The sequence below is a fragment of the Cnephaeus nilssonii genome (genome assembly GCF_951640355.1).
Source record: "Cnephaeus nilssonii genome assembly, chromosome: 15".
NCBI classification, from domain to species: Eukaryota; Metazoa; Chordata; class Mammalia; order Chiroptera; family Vespertilionidae; genus Cnephaeus; species Cnephaeus nilssonii.
Window position 1 is genome coordinate 24,032,939 of NC_137086.1, and position 19,027 is coordinate 24,051,965.

Below are 19,027 nucleotides of genomic sequence, written 5' to 3' on the forward strand. Positions count from 1 at the left end.
AGACACTCCAGCAAGGACCGCGCCCCGGGCCTGCGCGCTCTCGGCCCGCCCTCCCAGGTCCGCGTCCCGCCGCGCGGGGCCATCCCTCGCCGGGCCGCCTTCCCAGTCCCCGGCTCCCGGCGGAGGAAATTCTTCCCCAGCAGCCCAGGGCTCGCCTCACGTGACCAGCCCAGGCGGCGGCTTCCAGGGAGAGTTTAAAGGTTACGGAGGAAATTAGCACGGACACAGTCGCTGGTCCCCCGCAGGGCGCGCCCCGTTTTCCCCGCAGCTCGGACGGCCGCTGTCAGCGCGTCGATCAGAGCCATCTCCCCGAAAAGGGCAGACAAGGTCCAGAGTAAATATGAAGTCACTTTGTAGGACATAAACACAAACCGAGCCGGGGTTCTACTAAGCTCTCCCTGGTCAACAAGTCCTCGCAGCCTGAGAAGTCCAGGGCAGATCCCAAAGGGGGAGAATGCCCCAAAGAAAGGGAAGAGAGAATAAATACATAAACACTCATAGGGAGCCTTGCACGCCCCTCCCTATGCAACCCCCCCCCGCCCCACGCCACCGCCGAGCCCAGCGTCTCCAGACAGAATGGCAGGCCTGCCCGCGTCAGGGTGAGGTGGGGAGGGTCCGACCCCCGTCCCTCTCCCACCCGCAGCTCTAAAACAGTGTTGGCCACAGAGCTCCGAGGAGATGCGCGGCCCGCCGGTCTCCGGGGGAGAGCAAAGGGCAGGTATCCACGGCATGCAACACCCGCACCCCAGGCCCCGCGCCGCCATTCTCCGGGGTCCCGCGCGGGCTCCCGGCCTGGCTCCCCCGCCAGCCGCCGCGACCCGGGCAGACTCGCCCGCTTCTCCGCCGTCCTCACTTCGGCTCACTTTTCCCGTATTGCTCCCCCAACCGGCAAAACTTTCTATTTCCCTAAACACAGGAGCGCGCGCGCGCGCCCTCGCCCTCTCGCTCTCTCTCTCGCTCTCTCTCTGACGTCTTTTGCGCATTTCCTGCATTAGAGGGAGGGAGACTCGCTCGCACACCGACGGAGGGAGAAGGGACCGAGGGGGAGAGCTGGCGGGTGGCGAGCGAGCAGCAGCCGAGAGCGGGGACGCGGAGAGCGCGGCGGGCGGGCGGGCGCCGGCTCCCTGGAGGTGGGGCCGCGCAGAGTCGCAGTCCCGGCCCCGCCGCCGCGCTGCGCACCGCCGGAGCCGGCCTGCGTCCCCAGCCCAAGCAGCGGCCACCCCGACTCCGAGCCCGCGCCGATGTGAGATTCCGGGCTCCTGGCGCCTCCCGATCGCCGATCGCAGCGCGGCGCTGCTTCGTCCTAGAGGCGGCGGCCAGGCTGGCGGTGGGGCTTGTGGATTTTTTTAAAAAAAATTTGGCTTCGAGGAGGACCATTTCCTTTCGGCATGCATCCCTCCGGATAGACTGAACATCCCTCGGTCCATCCCCCGCCCCGCGCGGCCAGAGGCGGGCGCTGGGTGTGCGAAGAGGATCCGGGTTGAAATCTGCGCCCCCGGTTTTCGTCCCCGCCCCACCGCCCCCTCGCCCTCCCGGAGTCAAAATTTCCCGGGGATTATGTTTCGGAAAGGTAGGTAAGCGCCCGGCGCGGCGCCCCGCTTCCCGCAGCCCGGACCCGGAGAGCCAGCGAGGCGGCGAGACGGCCCCCGCAGCTGGCAGAGGAGCCGACAGCTCCTCTCTTCTTCTGGAGGTGCCGCTGGTGGTAGGGGGGGAGAGGCTTGTTCCAAACACGGACGTCCCCCGGCTCTCCCCCCCTCCCTGTTTTCCGTTAGGAACCCGGCGAGGAAATACATGCACTCACTGAGAATCGCCCGCGCCAGGGCGCAGCGCTACAAGGTGTAGGCAGAGTGTGGGGTGGGGCGAGAGGGGACCGAGGAGCCCCCCGCGGCTCCGAACACCGGGGCGTCGGTTCTTCATCCTGCCCTCGGGGCGGACGGAGGGATCCCGGCCCCACTCCACGCCCCGACCATGGTAGTGTTCAATGGCCTTCTTAAAATCAAAATCTGCGAGGCTGTGAGCCTGAAGCCCACAGCCTGGTCGCTGCGCCATGCCGTGGGACTCCGGCCACAGACTTTCCTTCTGGACCCTTACATTGCCCTCAACGTGGACGACTCGCGCATCGGCCAAACGGCCACCAAGCAGAAGACCAACAGCCCGGCCTGGCACGACGAGTTCGTCACCGACGTGTGCAACGGGCGCAAGATCGAGTTGGCCGTCTTCCACGATGCCCCCATCGGCTACGACGACTTCGTGGCCAACTGCACCATCCAGTTTGAGGAGCTACTGCAGAACGGGAGCCGCCACTTCGAGGACTGGGTGAGTCTGGCGCCTCGCGGTCCAGGAGCCCCCAGCTGTGGGGTCCGGGGTTGGTTGGGGGTGCGAAGGGGGCGACTAAGGGCCTTGGCATTGGTAGTAGGGTGCAGGGACTTCACTGTCATCTGAAGTGTGTGTGTCTACCTAAGTCTCAGTTACCTTGGAGAAAAGCACCCTCTACTTGGTAGGTGGGGAGAGGTAGGAGGCACTGGAGTCAAGAAGAAGAGACTGGGAACCAGGGTCTGGCTCTTGGGCCCCTCCAGCCAGCGGGTGCTACAGGGAACTCGCCAGCTGAGAGAGCCCCGAGCCAGTGCCTGAAGGTTGGCCGGCGCCTTCCGCGGGCGCGTGGTGGGCTGGCGGTGTGTGATGGTGTGTGGGTGGGTTCCTCTGTCCTTGGAGAGGCACGTGGAGCCCTAGACTGAAGGCGTCTCGCACGTCCTGGCTTTGTCCTGCTGCGCCGAGTCCGGAGCTGCTTTATTTTCCCCTCCGGAGGAAGCTAGCTTGTTTCTGTTCGGTGGCATGGTGGGTAGCTCATCTTCGGACATAACGGGGAGAAAAATGTGTTCTCCTCCAGGATGCCACCTCCAGGGTCCAGGAAACATCGGCCCAGCTTGTTTTGCCCAACGCATCACCCCTCCATCCAGAATGGGTGTTGTATTTAAAAAAATGGTTCTGCTTGCGGGTAATTGAAAAAAAAAATCAGTGCTTTGAAACCTACTTACAGTTTCCCTGTTTTGATTTTCAAGATATGTGGGATGAAATACCATGTCTAAGTCTGAGATTGAGTTAATGGATTATATTGTCAAAATATTAGGGGCTGGGAAATAGGCCTTGTCCATGGACTCTATAAGCTCAATGCCTTCAGCCTCAGTACCCAGAGAAGCAGGGAGGAGAACACAGCCTTGTTTTAGCTGTTCTAGGAGGGATAGTGTTAAATGAGGAAATACATTTCTGTATTTTTAGAAATTCTTGTTACCTGTTTCCACCAAGAGCAGGTGTGGCGCTGGGTGTATATCTTTTCAGGGTTCTTTGATCTACACGAGAAGAGAAGTATCTGCTTCTCGTGGAGAGATGAAGAGAAATCACCTAATTATTGAGAACAAGTAACTTCATGATTGTCCTAGGGTCAGAGGTTGCATATGAATCACCTTGGCAGATCACCTCACATATTTTTTTCAAGGCAATGGACTTTTAGGGGAAAATCAGAAAAAGCCTCTTCTCTTTATCCTCAGGGCTGTGATGTGGGCTGCCCGAAACCATGGTTACGGACCTTGCAGGGAAGCTCCAACACACCACGCCAAGTACATCCCTGGGTGATTTGTGACTTACACTTTGGGAAGCAGGCCAACCTTGGTGGAATCCCAAAGAATGCAGTGCCATTCCATTCCACAATGTCCCGTACCTCTGCCTCCCTCCCACCACCCGAGTTTCCACTCGTTCCCCATGTCCTTTCCACACATGCCTGCTAGTACTTTTACTCATGAAAGCAGAATGTGTCTGAGAGGGAGAGGAAGGGATAACTAATTTAAGAGCCAGACCTTAATACTAAACAACTATGGTTCTGAAGTTTTTGTTTTAGGATAGGAAGGAAAAAAAAAAAACACCATGACTATGGTTGTGCGAGGAGATGGGGCCTTTTGCTTTGTATGCAGAGGAGGGGGTTTGAGGGGAGGCAGAGAGCAGCGGGTCCCCTTTTATTCAGAGAACAGGTCTTGGTTGGAGGGGGCGATGTCTGAGTGCCTCTGGTGGTGCTTTGCTGGGGCCCACCCAAACCCTGGGCACAGCAGGGCACCATTCCCACTTCTGAGCACTTCCAGTGAAGCGTACAGTGGCCAGTAGTCTTGCTTGGTTATCTTTCTCTAAGCTTCTCAAATTCATGTTGGATTTGGCCCTAGACCAGATCACCTAGGGCACAGGCACGTTTTACAGACAAGGACATTGCGTCCCCGAGAAGCTAAGTGGTACCCGAGGTAACATGACAGGCAAAGGGGGGTTGGAGGTAAGGCCCACAGCTCCTCTTGCTCACCACTGTCTGGTGGAGAACTGAGCCTCCCTGGTCTGTTTTCCCTGCAGACCAGGGACACGTATGCTGCGTCCCCGAACATTGTTATTGTACATGATAATTTAAAGAGCTTTCAAAATCATTACCTCATGATCTCTTTTGCCTTATAGCAAGTGTGAATTAAGTATGACAGGTGTTAGACAGTTTTAAAGAAACTTGAGATACAGAAAGGCTGAAGGCGTCGGAGAATGAAGCAAGAACTAGAGCTGGTTCTCTTCGCTCATCTAGTGTTGTTTTCACTAGAGGAGGCTGTGGCCACTCCGGTTCCCCCAGCCCGAGGGTGGGCATGCATCAGCAGAGGCGATTGGCCCTTGGAAACAGCCAAGGTGCACGTGGGCTGAGTAAGGTCACCTTTCCCATTCAGCCAGGGGCCCCACTTACAGAATCACACCTTCGGGGAGAATTCCCCGGGCTCAGGCCTTTGCGCGCTTTACCTGGCAGTGATGAAGAGATACACCTTTTCCAGGTGTGGCTGAGAACTCTGAGGGGGAGCTGGCGCTGCTCCTCGCATTGCTGTGGAACGTTTCATTCTTCTGAGCGATGGATTCATCTATATTCGCCCGTTTGTTGCTCAGATTCAACCAGGGAAGTTTAGCACTCTAATCCAGAGGTAAAAGAGATGATGGTAATTCTCTAGGGGCTTCCATATAACCAGGTAAACAACGATAAGGTTCTAAATGAATATTTGGAGGAATTCAGAAAAGGAGTAGGCGAGGAGAGCTGGAAGGATCTGGAGGGTTCCTGAAAGGAGGCATGCATTGGGTGTGAAATGTGGGTAACATTTGAAGAGGTATTTATAAGAGGAGGCAGTGTTTCATGGGCACGGACACAGCTGGAATAAAAGCAGAGGATGCCTGTGGCCAGCATCGGAGAACAGAGTAGCATGGCTCAAACGGAGGGTGCCTGTCAGAAAGGAGCAGGCTGGGTCACGTTCCCTAAATTTAAGACTTATTATCTGGGTACTGCCTGTGCTATTATTTACGTAATCGTTTTCAACATTGATTCTTTGACTTTCCACTTGAGCCCCAGTCTTCATGAAATCACAGGTTTGGAGACTGTTGTTAGGACTTTTCTTCATTCACATGAAAATAAACACATGGCCTCCGAAATAAAATGAAAAGAAGTTCCCCTCAGGTACCTCTTAAAATCATTAGTGACGTGGGGGACACATTTTGGAAACACTGGAGTAGGAGGGCGTTTAGACAACTGAGGTGGGTTCCAATGTGTTTCAAAGCCAGGCTGAGATCATTATTCTTCAGATAGTGGGAGACGTATCAGTTGTGATGACAAAGGGGGTTCTTTAGAGAAAGCTTATCATGGAGACATGGGAGGATTTCACCTGTGCTTGAAGCAGAATCCCAGTAAACACTGTTGCTATAGCTCGGTTTTCCAAGAACAAGATAATAACGCTACTCAGACTTCGGTGTGCAAATACAGACCCTCGTGCCCACCTCCAGAGCTCTCCATTCTGTGGCTTACCATGATGGGTGCTAGGAGTCCTCATTTTTAACAAGCTGTCCTCAAGGTTTGGATCAGAAGATGCTTTGGGAAACCCTGGGCCGGAATAGCTCCAGGTAATTAGTGTATCAAGATTTTGTACAGAAATGTCCTGAAATTTTCTTGTAGGCCTTTGTAAGTCCTAAAGCAATATTTATAAGCATAATTGTATAAACTAGAAATGTGGGGATTCATGTTAGAATCAGAGGCTAGATGGAGCTGCATTAGCATTTAGGACAGATGGTGGGGAGCACAGTAGATGGCAGAGAGCGTGGATGGAGCACGCAGGTTGACAGTTGACAGCTGGCTGGTCCCCTACACACTCCGGAGTTTGCTCTATAGTTTACGTAGTCTACTTAGGTCTATGTACCGAGCTCAGTTCCCTATTCCCTCACCGCCTTGCACCACCCCTGCCTCTGAAGACATCTTTGCTTAGGGTCACTCCCTTGCTTCATTCTGTAGAAGAGGTGCTGAGCTACTCATAATGCAGAGGTAATGACAAAGTCATCTTTAAAACATTTAAAAAAAAATTATTTCAGAGAGGAAGGGAAAGGGAGAGAGAGATAGAAACATCAACGACGAGAGGGAATCATTGATCGGCTGCCTCCCGCACACCCCACAATGGGGATCAAGCCCACAACCCAGGTATGTGCCCCGACTAGGAATCAAACCATGACTTCCTGGTTCACAGGTTGACACTCAGCCACTGGCCAAAGTTGTCTTTTGAGAGGCGGCTCAGCAGAGCGCTTAACAGGCAGAGCTCTGGAGACAGGATGTGTAGGTTTGAATCCCATCAATCTTTCGTGACCTTGAGTGAACCATTTAACCTGCGCTTCTGTTTTTTCCTCTGTAAAAAGTGGGTGACAATAAAAATACCTAGCTAAAATAAAATGGGGCTGTTGTGGGTGAAAGGAGTCAATAGCTGTCAAGTATACAGGCCAATGCCTGAACCTTAGGAAGGACGCAATGAATGCTTACCTGCTGCACGTATAGTTATGTCTCCTAAACCTCCCAGTTCTTTACTGAGCTGATTATTCTGTAGCACCCCAAGAAGCCAGCTTTACATAGTCTCCAAAATATTTCTCTACAGTAGGGTCATCTTATTTGGCAAGGATTGAGACACTGAAGTTTCTGTTTCATATTTCCAATACAGCCTATTGACAGGGCTTCTCAAATCTTCCTACCCTGCTGATCCTGGCAGATAGGCCTGCACCCTGTTTGGAAAAGTGAGGCTTTGGGGCTGATTCCCCTTCGGCGCAAGAATTCCGAGGGGGAGATTCTTACAATGCAAAGGCCAAGGAAGGGCCCCTCTTGGTTTAGATGCCGATGCCCTGGGCGAAGCCTGAACACACTTGTGATTAAACACGTCTCTGCTGAGTGTCATCCGAGATGATGGCCTGAGCACGCCTGGATGCACACTGCCCAAAGGTGTATCTCTATCTTCAGGACTTTTGTCGGGAAATCTTAGAGGAAGTATGGAAATCTCCATCATCATGTAAATAGATTGAGGTGGGAAGGGGCTGGGAAGAGGGTGGGGGAGGACTGGGAATGGTCCATGGGCACCTGAGAATGGTTTATGCACGGAAAGCCTGCATTTGTTCCCCAGCAGTTGAGGGTCTTTGAGTCTCTTGCTACTCTACTCCCTACTGACTCCTAAAATTCTAACCTTCTGATTAAAAATTATTCCCTTTGGTACATAATTGGTCGTTTAATAACTACCCTAACGGTTAGTTCTTACCCTAGTGCTATCACACCTCCATCGCATTGGGGCCCTGAAGTGACAGGGCAGTCGGCCTTGTCTGTCGGTCCTGTTTTTGACCAGCAGCCACTTTAGAGACTATTTGAGGCCCTTGGCTCCTCAGTGGGCCCCTTTCCCTGGAATCTGAGTTCTAATCACAGATGCCTCTAGCACTCACTAGTTGAGTGCCTTTGGGCATGTGACTTAACCTATGCTTTAGCTGTTATAAACCCATTAATCTGTAATGTGAGAATATAATAGTTCTTACGTCTTAGGGTTGTGAGAAACAAGGGAATCTATGTAAAGATTTTAGCAAAGGGCCAGGCTACAATACATTTTAACAATATTATTAATACTTGAAGAGTTATGTGTATGTATTCATAGTTTTAGAACCTTAAGTCAGAATATAGATCCAGTGAAAGGTATTTTTTTTTCTCCTTGAGTTGTGAATGCATTTATAAGGAAAATCTCACATAGTCTACAAGTAAATTTAATTTAGTTACACTTAACAAATTGCCTTTTTTGAAAATATAGCAATTACTTGAAATGAGGTTGTTTTGGGAAGTCCAGGAATTGTGGCCACGATAGTCAAAGGTTAATTACTTATTGAGGCATATGAGTAATTGGAAATAGGGGTATTTGGGAGCCGCTGTTTTGGTTTCACTGTACTAATTTTATCTAGCTTCATGGATTTAAATATATTCTCAATGCTGTTGACTCTATAAATTCCTAATTCCAGCCCATACCTGCTCTTGAACTTCTGAACTCACATAAGTGACTGCCTTTTTGGCATTATCATTTGTTTAAAAATTTTTTTAAATAATTTTTTTTATTGATTTCAGAGAGAGGAAGAGAGAGAGAGAGAGAGAGAGAGAGAGAGAGAGAGAGAGAGAGAAAGAGAAAGAGAAAGAGAAACATCAATGATGAGAGAGAATCATTGGTTGGCTACCTCCTGCACACCACCTACTGGGGATGGAACCTGCAACCCAGGCATATGCCCTGACTGGGAATCAAACCATGACCTCCTGGTTCATGGGTCGCTGCTCAACCACAGAGTCACACCGGCGGGGCAGCCATTTGATTTTGTAAAGGACATCTCATACTTAATTATGTCTAAAACTATATACCTGATTTCTCCCACCTCCCTCCCTGATCTAAGCCTTTCATAGACTTCTCCCAGCTCAAGAAATGGCAACTCCATCCTTCCAATTGTCCAGGCTGGAAAATGTGAGAAGCTATTTTTGATGCCTCTTATCCAGTCCATCAGCAGTATCTGTTGTCTACCTTCAAAATGTGTCCCAGGTCTGATGATCTTTCTGACACCACTCTGGCCAAGTTCCTATTATCTCATACCTGGGATATTTCAATAACCTCCTAACTGCTTCACCCAACATAACCAGGTCACGTCACTCTGCACATAAATCCCTCGGGGTAAAAACACAAGTCCTTATCATAATCGGCAAGGCTAATATGGTCAGGCATCCTGTTATGAACACTCTGACCCCATTGCTCATTACTCTTGACCTTGCTCACTCCTTTCCCAGACATACTGACCCACTGACACTCCTTAAAAATATTCACCATGCTCCTGCCTCAGTCTTTGCACTTGCCACGTCATCTTTCTAGAATGTTCCTTCCCCAGATACCTCATGGCTCAAGATTTTACCAAATATTACTTTCTCAGTAAGGCTTTTTCTAGCAGTCCTTTCTAAAAATTTACCCTCTCCTTGACATTTTATATGCTCCTTTCCTGCTTTATTTTGCTCTTATATATTATATATTTTTCTTATTTATCTTTATTGTCCATCTCCAACACCAGAACAGAGGTCCTGTAAATGCAAAGGTTTTTGTTAATGGCTGTATTCTTGGCACCCAAAACAGTTCCTGGCACATTGTTGAATGAATGAAACGAGTGTGTATTCCCTAGTACCTACTATGCTAAATATTGGGGGCTTGGTAAAAATAAGAGTTGTGTTTGGTATTATTCCTGCCTTTGAGGAGTATGAAGTCTATTTGGGAAACCCAGTATGTCAAGTAAATTCCGTAAGAAATTATTCTGTACAGTTGAAAGAAGGAAAGATTATTTTACTTATAAAAATTTGTGTAGTCCATTAAGATGTTTGAATGAGGGAATGCTATATTATTTCCCATGTAGCAATTTCTGAACTGAAGTGTCTCCATGAAGTCTGAGGTTCTGTGATTTCAGTAGAAATCAGACACCCTCTAGAGGCCCAGAGCCTATGCAAGATGCAGGGATGAGGGGAGAAGGAAAAGGGCCACTCGTCCTTCCTTTGCAGAGATTAAAATCGTGTATATGAAAACAGTATGGGGTTTCCCCAAAATTAAATATGGAACTGCCATTTGACCCAGTGATCCCATTTCTAGGAGTATATCCTAAGAAACCCCAAACACCAATCCGGAAGAATATATGTCCCCCTATGTTCATAGTAGCGCAATTTATAATAGTTAAGATCTGGAAACAGCCCAAATGCCCACCAGTAGATGAGCGGGTAAAAAAGCTGTGGTACATTTACATCATGGAATACTATGCAGAGGAAAAAGAACTCCTCTTACACTTTAAGACATCATGGAAGGACCTGGAGAGTATTATGCTAAGTGAAATAAGCCAGTTAGAGAAAGACAAGTATCACATGATCTCACTCATATGTGGAATCCAATGAACAAAATAAACTGATGAACAGAAAAGATACAGAGACATAGAAGCATGGAATAGACTGTGGAATCTCAGAAGAAAGGTGGAGGAGGGTGGGAGGGTGGGAAGAGATCAACCAAAGAACTTGTATGCATATATGCATAACCCATGGACAAGACAATAGGGTGGTGAAGGCCTGGGGTGGGGTGGGGGTGGGCTAGAAGAGGTCAATGGGGGAAAATAGGGGACATATGCAATACTTTCAACAATAAAGCTAAAAAAAAATCAAGTTTAAGTTCGCTTAAGGGCTTTAGAAACAAAACCCTTTGTAGTTGGCAGCAACAAGAAACGAAATTTTAAATTCCAGCGCCTGAACTCACAGAGCCCACTGAGGCATTTCCTTCTTTCGGGGGCTTCACGTAGATTAAAAGAACTCCAGAGCAGGCCTGCAGTGTTTTACATAAATAAAAGCTACACTTGGCAAAGCATTCTATTTCTCTCCAAGTTCCTCTGGGTATATATGGGCTTGTTAAGTAATTACAATCTATTATAATGCTAATCAGCAGGGCTGCACCTGTTTGAAATCTAGTTCTCTGGCAGAACCCAAGTGAAGTGGCCAAACGTCTACTGTGCTGGGAGAACCGAGAGGACAGGAGCATACTATTGTCATTGCAGCGTCTGAACAGAATGAAAAATGAGGAGGGAAAATGATTGAGCTCTGTAATCTCGTGGAGGGAAGCATAAGCCTGATACCAAATCCAAGTGCAGAAAGGGGGATCTCCCCTGCCCCCCCCCCCCCCGCCCCCACCGCCGGCCCCTCTATCTTACCTTGAAGTCTCAGAGAGGTGGTTTCTTTCTTTTTCTTTTTCTTTTTTGTGTGTGTCCGTTTTGTCTTTTAGTTGTAGTTTTGAAGTGGTGAGAGGTCGTTTCTCAGCTAGTGAAAAGTCACCTTTATTTGCCACCAAGGAGTAAACGCATTGAGCTAATGATCCCAAGAAGTAGATCAGAGTGAAAATGTAATCATGTTCAAGAGGGTTTTGAAAAATCATGGCAGGTGAATCTATAATTAACCATTGAGGGTGGAAAGTCGTCTTTGATTTTGCTTTTGTCCTTCCTGAATAGAGTTGCTTGTTTTTCGGATGATAACATCTTTTGGTGCCAGCCATCTTTTCCCAGCCAGATGTAAGCATCTGTGAGCAGGACATGTGTCTCCTCCCCGTTCCTATCCCGCAAGTGGCTTGCCAATCAGAGTATAAGCCACTCAGGAAGTCTACGTAACCTACTCATCAGTTGGTTGTATAAAAGCCTGCCATTTGGGGTCTGATCTGTAGAAGCTCAAATAAGCAGCATTCTTTAATCAGACTGACTTGGATTCTGCTCTTAGAAGTTCATCTGGTGCAGTCTAAAAAAAAGATGATGGATGCCTCTAAAGTTTCTAACCAGTGGCCAAAGTGGTGTGTTCACTCATTGTCCCAGCCATTTTTTAAAATCCATTCAGTAAATATTTATTGAATACCTTAGTTGCCAGGCTCTATGCCAGGAGCTGGTCCCTGCTGTCATGGGAGTATATAATCTTGTAGGAGACACGATATGAATCAAGGAATAACATAAATATACTGGTATGTAAAATTACAGCTAAGAAGCAGAGCTCATCACAAGCCTTTCAGAGCTGGAGCCACCTAGACCTCACCTCTTCCCATGGGAAATTTATTGAAGGAGAGTCAAGTGACTTCTATTAATTGGTGGCGTTGGACCTTAGATTCCCCGTGAGTTAGCATAGTCTGAGGCTATGGAAGGCCTCTGTTAACAGGGATCCTGACTCGGCTGTCTGCATTTTAGGCCTTGACTGCTCAGCCTCGCACTTGATAAAATTTCATCTTTATTGTTTTCCAGGAAGCTAAATCTTGTCTCCTCTGAAAAAGTGCCAGCTTCTGCTTTTGTTTCCTCTTCATTTTTCTGCAATGTCGTGATCGAAATCACAAAGCAATTTTTGATGGCTTGCTTCTCGATCTAGTGTTCAAGACCCACAGACAATAAATTTATTTTTAAATGGCCCTCTGTCTGGATCATTGAGAGAATCAATCAGCCAGCAAAACTGGAGCATGTAACCTATCAGTGTTGGCCAGAGTATCTTCTCCTTGCTATGATCAAAGAGGTTGGGAAATGTTACAGAGTTAAATGCACATTAGTATATTAAAGTTTTCTAGATGGCCCATTGCAAGGGGACTTGTACATCCCTGTATACAACTACACATTTCTATGATGAAGATATTACCACAGAATGCTCTTTCTTATTTGTGAAAAAATTATTAGGGTCATAGAACTAGTGTTTGCTGGACAAAGTTTTGAAAACCATAATTAGATAAAAGAAGGAATGGACCTACCTCAAGTGGACCTTTTGGGGATTCAACAGTAACACCTTTTTATGAAACAGTGAAGTTGAAGACCAGGAATTCATAGGAGAGGTGGTTCACATGGGTTCTAGTTAGCAAAGACTTCTTGGTAAGATTTGGAGCCAGGCCTTGAACAAAATGGAATTTGAATAGACAGGGAAGTGAGCTCCTCTAAATTGGAAGAAGAGCATAAAAAACGTTGGAAATCAGTGTTGTTGTTTTTTTAAAATTGTTTTTATTAACCCCCACCTGAGGACATGCTTATTGATTTTAGGGAGATGGGAAGGGAGAGAGAGAGAGAAAGAAAGAAAGAAACATTGATGTGAGAAACATCGATCGGTTGCCCCCTATACGTACCCCACCAGGGATTGAACCCATAACCTAGGTATGTGCCCTCACAGGGAATTGAACCTCTCAGGGAATTGTACTGGATGATGCTCCAACCAACTGAGCCACACTAGCCAGGGCTGGACAAGCGGTTTTTAGCATTTGGATTATGAGGGCAGTCAGCAAACCGGTGAGATTAAAGTAGGAATGCAATCCAAAAATAATTGCTTCATTGAAAACACACACACACAAAACAAAACAAGCTATCCAAAGAAAGAGAATGGTGGCTAGAATGGATATTCATTCATTAATCTGTTCATCCATCTAGCCAGCCAGCCATTCAACAAATATATATTGAATACTTTCTGTGTTCTAGGAATTTTGCTTGCAGCAAAGTGTTGAACAGAATCACTCATGATATATTGAACTTTTGGTTATCAAGGAAATCTATCTTGAGGGCTAACCTCAATCTCCCACGCTATATTTCCAGTTAAATTTCTTTTGTTTATTTCTTGATAAGATTGATAGAGGTGGAGAATAGCTTCGTAGCATCCTTCATGTAATTGAGTGGTGGCTTGTCGAAATTCATAAATCTAAAAAAATATTTTGGAGTCAGCCAGTCCTGGGTTGAATTCCAGTTTTATCAGTTTGGGCTGCATGATATTGGGCAAATTATTTAACTTATCTGTACCAGTCTTCTCCTTCTAATAAAAATGGGATTAATAGCTTGCTTGCAGAATTATTGTAATAATAGATGAAACATATAAAAGTGCCTGGCTTCTGGAAAGTTCTTAATAAATAGTAATATATTATTGGTAAGCATCTGCAATTAATATTTATTATTAGAGACAGGTAAAATTGTGCTTCCAGCTGAAGATTTTGTTCAATAATTACCAACTGAGGAGTTTTGAGCTAACCCTTTTCCTGTCGGTCCCTACTTCCCTTCCTCTCTGAGATAAGGTAGCAACAGGAAACAGGACTTTAGGGTCTGCTAAGCCCTTCTTAGTTGGCCCCTGGGGTGGGAGTGGAGATGAGCATGGATTACCTGCCTCTGGGCTGGCGTTGGTGCCAGGGGGTGGACCTCCCTGACACACTGTTCCCTCTTGGGTTTTTGAAAAGCAGGGGCAGTGCCACATTTTGACCTGAACATCACCACCTTCATTAGCTGATGAGCCTAATGTGGTAACTGAGTTTTGAGGCTTTTCTACAACCTGTTTTGCTGTCGTCCCGGTGACTTCATTTTCCTACCAGGTGTCTCTTATACAAGCGCAGCTTCTAATGCACTGCACACTGATTGCTCTGCAAGGACTTTGCTTTTCGCCAGGACATCCGAATTGTTAAGGAGCAGCAAGAGTTGAAGAATGGCCGGCTGTTTGAAAAGATCGCTGTATGCGCCTAAGGAGCACGTCTTCGTCCTTTGTGGGAAGAGGAGGGAAGTTTGCAGTCACTTTTTTTAAATCTTCACCTGAGGACATGTTTTTTTAAATTTTATTTTATTTTTTAAAATAATCTTTTAAAAAAATATATTTTATTGATTTTTTTACAGAGAGGAAGGGAGAGGGATAGAGAGCTAGAAACATCGATGAGAGAGAAACATCGATCAGCTGCCTCCTGCACACCTCCCACTGGGGATGTGCCCGCAACCAAGGCACGTGCCCCCAACCGGAATCAAACCTGGGACCCCTCAGTCCGCAGGCTCTATCCACTGAGCCAAACCGGTTTCGGCTGTTTTTTTTTATTTTTTTTTAGAGAGAGAGAGAAAGAGAGAGGGAGAAACATCGATCTACTGCCTCCTGCACGCCCCCTACCAGGTATGGAGCCTGAAACCTGAGCATATGCCCTGACCAGGAATTGAACCGGCAACCTTTCCTGCACTGGATGACGCCCAACCAACTGAGCCACAACAGTCAGGGCTGTAGTCACTTTAAAATGGAAGGCTTAGCCCTGGCTGGCATGACTCGGTGGTTGAGTGTTGACCTATGAACCAGTAGGTCATGATTGGATTCCCGGTCGGGGTACATCCCGGAATTGAGGGCTCGATCCCCAGTGTGGGGTATGCAGGAGGCAGCTGATCAATGATTCTTTCTGATCCATTGATGTTTCTATCTCTCTCCCCCTCTCTCTTCCTCTCTGAAATCAATAAAAAAATATATATATTTAAAAATGAAAGGCTTAGCCTCGTTAAGATAATTCCAGCATTAGCCAAAAGTAGGGAACGTGCTTTTTGATCAAGGACCCCTTTTGAGAACCCCTAGAATTGCAGAGGTGGCCTCCTACCTTAAGGTTTGAAGTTCAGACCACCCATTGGCCTATATGCCGTAGGACCCCACAGCTTCTCCTTTTCCCATGGTGAATATTGGGGCTCTATTCATAGAGCATGCATAGTCCCAGCCATGACCATCTAGTTGGTTTAAAAAAAAATTTTTTTTCATTTTGAAGAAACTATCTCATTTAAGTTCCAGGTACCTGTGCACTATTTCATGATGCCAGCTTTAGGATTGGCTTTTATCTCTTTACTAGAGGCCTGATGCATGAAATTCATGCACGAGGGTGGTGTCCCTCAGCCCAGCCTGCACCCTCTTCAATCTGGGACCCGTCGAGGGATGTTCGACTGCCCGTTTAGGCCCGATCCCACCAGGATCGGGCCTAAACGGGCAGTCGGACATCCCTCTCACAATCCAGGACTGCTGGCTCCCAACTGCTCACCTGCCTGATTGCCCCTAACCACTTGTGCCTGCCAGCCTGATCACCCCCTAACCACTACACTACCCTGCCAGCCTGATTGATGCTTAATTGCTCCCCTGTTGGCCTGATAGCCCCTAACTGCCCTCCCCTGCAGGCCTGGTTGCCCCTAATTACCCTCCCCTGCTGGCCTGGTAACCCCTAACTGCCCTTCCTTGCCAGCTTGGTTGCCTGCAACTGCCCTCACCTGCAGGCCTGTTCACCTCCAACTGCCCTCCCTTGCAGGCCTGGTCCCTTCCAACTTCCCTCCCCTGCTGGCCTGATTGCGCACAACTGCCCTCTCCTGCCGGCCATCTTGTGGTGGCCATCTTGTGTCCACATGGGGGCAGCCATCTTTGATCACATGGGGGCAGCCATCTTGTGTGTTGGAGTGATGGTCAATTTGCATATTACTCTTTTATTAGATAGGATTAGTCTGGTTTCTTGGAATCCAGGGGATTGGTGTAAGAGTTGTTCAGTGGCACTCAAAACCCCCTGGGGTGCTCAGAACCAACAGTTGTCTCCTCCTTCCCTCCCCCGGGGGTGGGGGGGGGGGGGCTTATGGGACAGAGTCTAGCCTCATCATTGCACCAGATTTCAGGGCCCTGCATGGCTTGTATCCTGCCCCTTCCCTGTTTTCTGCTAAGTGGATCCCACATGGTATGTGCTAGCAGCCTCTTCCAGGAGGCCTTGCTTCTGCCCTCCATCCCACTTTTCCTCTGTGCTCCCATCTCCCGTGTCCATATTCCTGGAATACTCTCACACCCAGTCAGGTCTTCCTCCTCCGTGGGCGATCCTTCCTAGAACTTGCCACAGCGGTTTTGGCCCTTGGAATCCTGGTAACGTTTGTGATTTGTGTCCTTCATTTGAAATTATTGACGTCTGGTGTTGAGGACTGGATACTCTCTGTCTCTGTTCTCTAGCAGGGGCAGAAAAGGTTTCCCCTCAGAGTATAGTCTCATGTCACTCTGTGCTTACACCCGGCATATTGCCTTGCATATAATAGACTAGAGGCCCGGTGCACGGAATTTGTGCATGGGTAGGGTCCCTAGGCCTAGCCGGCAATCAGGTCCCTAGGCCTGGCCTGTGGGGCCACCGGCTGGGTGATTGGGGGGGCCCCCCCGCTGGCACCCACCTTGGCTGGCCTGGGGCCTGTGGGCTGGGGGCAGCTCCTGCATTGAGCATCTGCCCCCTGTTGGTCAGTGCACATCATAGCAACTGGTCGTTCCACCTGTGGTTCCGCCTTTTGGTCGATTTGCATATTAGGCTTTTATTATATAAGATGCTTGGTTGTTTAAATTTTAACATATGGCATTTAACATAATATTTACCTAAATAATGGGTGTTCTTTAGATATTTGTTCTGGGGTGTTCTCCTTTCTCCCATGACAGAGGAGAATGTAATGTTTTAAAAAATCACACATACAAAAACATACACACACACACACACACACACACACACACACACCTGTATGTAATTTAAAAAAGAAAAAGGCAAGGAAGGGTGTGGACATATGGGGAGGATTTTTATCTCTTACTTCAGCAATATTTTTAAAAATTAATTAACTACTGTTTAAAGGAGTAAACAGAAATACCGAGCAGGCAGTATCTAGTTCACACATACTCCATCCTCCCCAAACACAGTTTCCCCTATTATTCTATACATATATATTTGACTTTAAAAGTAAGGGGGGACAGATGCAGCTTAGCTACTGTGTATTGAAGTAGGTGGCATCATAGTTAAGTGCAAAAGCTTTGCACTACAGCAGTGATTCCCAACCTTTTTTTTTTTTTTAAGTATATTTCTTTATTGATTTCAGAGAGGAAGGAAGAAGGAGAGAGAGATAGAAACATCAATGATGAGAGAGAATCATTGATTGGCTGCCTTCTGCATGCCCCCTAATGGAGATTGAACCCGCAACCCAGGCATGTGCCCTTGGCCGGAATCGAACCTGGGGCCCTTCAGTTCGCAGGCTAATTCTCTATCCACTGAGCCAAGCCGGCTAGGGTGGTTCCCAACCTTTTTTTTGGCCATGCCCCACCTAAGCATCTCTAAGATCCTGATGCCTCCCCTGTGACCTATGATTCTTATTCAAAAAGTGAACTTCTGTTCATATGGAGGAAGCCTACAAGGCCATTAACTTGGTCTAAACAAGCTTCCAAAGAACATAGTATCCATGAAAGAGAAAAATAAAAGAATGAAAGGACAGTTGAAATACTGAGGAAGAAATCACTAAGAAATTGTTAAAAAATGATAATATGAAGTGTTATGAAAAAATAGCAAATAAAGTTTCAAAACATAATAGAGAACTGAAATGCATAAATATGTCTCAATATATATTTATATACTGTATATGAGGCTCCTAGAACCATAAGAAATGCAAAAAATTCACTGTTAGTAACTCATTCTCGAATTGCCCCTCTTAAAAATCAAATTGCCCCCCCCCCCCCCCCCCCGTGGGGCATGTGCCCCACATTGGGAACCACTGCACTGGAGGGAGGCAGGTTCTAATTTGGGTTGCATGCCTGAACCAGTGGCATGCGCTTTTAACAAATTGTGTAACCTCTTTGAAGCCTTCATCTGTAAAACAAGATCAGTAATATCTAATCATGTTGGAATAAACCATAGAATGCATAGAAAGTGCTTGTCACCGCTAACACAAAACGTTAGCTATTATGACTATAATTCTATTGAAAACATAAATTGCAGATTGTGTGGTTTGGGGACTTATGTTTATTACATTGTCAGAGTCCATTTTATTTGATTCTCTGTGTCTGAGGGTTGCTTGGGGCTGGGGGCTGCTTTTCATCTGAGGGGCATGCCTTGGATAGATGGTAGTTCTCATGGTAATGAGTTACGTGGGAAATGACTGTGGTTTGCCAAGTTTGTATATGCTGTCTGCATTCAAGCATTTACATATAGGCTAGTACATAGCATATTCAGAGTCCTGCCTTCACAGTTTGCTGGGGTTTTTTCTTTACCAATTCAGCTTCACCACTGATGAGCTGTGTGACCGGGAGGAAAAATTTAACCTCTCTGAACTTCACTTTCCTCAACTGTAAAATGGGACGAGTCATAATTGGCTCTGCCTACCTCCCTGGGTTGTTAGATTCATTTAGCATAATCCTGAAGGGTGAAATATTCTTGTACACATGGAAACAGCAACTGTGAACCACTTTGGGATTTTAGGAGGGGGATGGCATTTTCATTCAAAATTTACCGATGGGAAAATTGAGGATAGAGATTGTCCCCTGGTAGGGGACACTCAGATCTTACTTCCTTAGTCCCTAATAACACTGAGCAGCACAGTTTGGGTTTCTTAG

The 19,027-nt window shown here is 47.3% G+C and overlaps 1 protein-coding gene across 2 annotated transcripts in view; it reads left to right on the top strand.

Moving 5' to 3' along the window:
• The first annotated feature begins 557 nt into the window (after positions 1 to 557).
• PRKCE (protein kinase C epsilon) overlaps positions 558 to 19,027 on the top strand; it is a 451,747-nt gene continuing 433,277 nt past the window's right edge. For both annotated transcript variants that reach the window (XM_079792409.1, XM_079792410.1), the window contains exon 1: positions 558 to 2,316. In XM_079792409.1, coding sequence (XP_079648535.1) covers positions 1,969 to 2,316 — 348 coding nt within the window. In that variant the 5' untranslated portion in view covers positions 558 to 1,968. The remainder of the gene's footprint in view (positions 2,317 to 19,027) is intronic.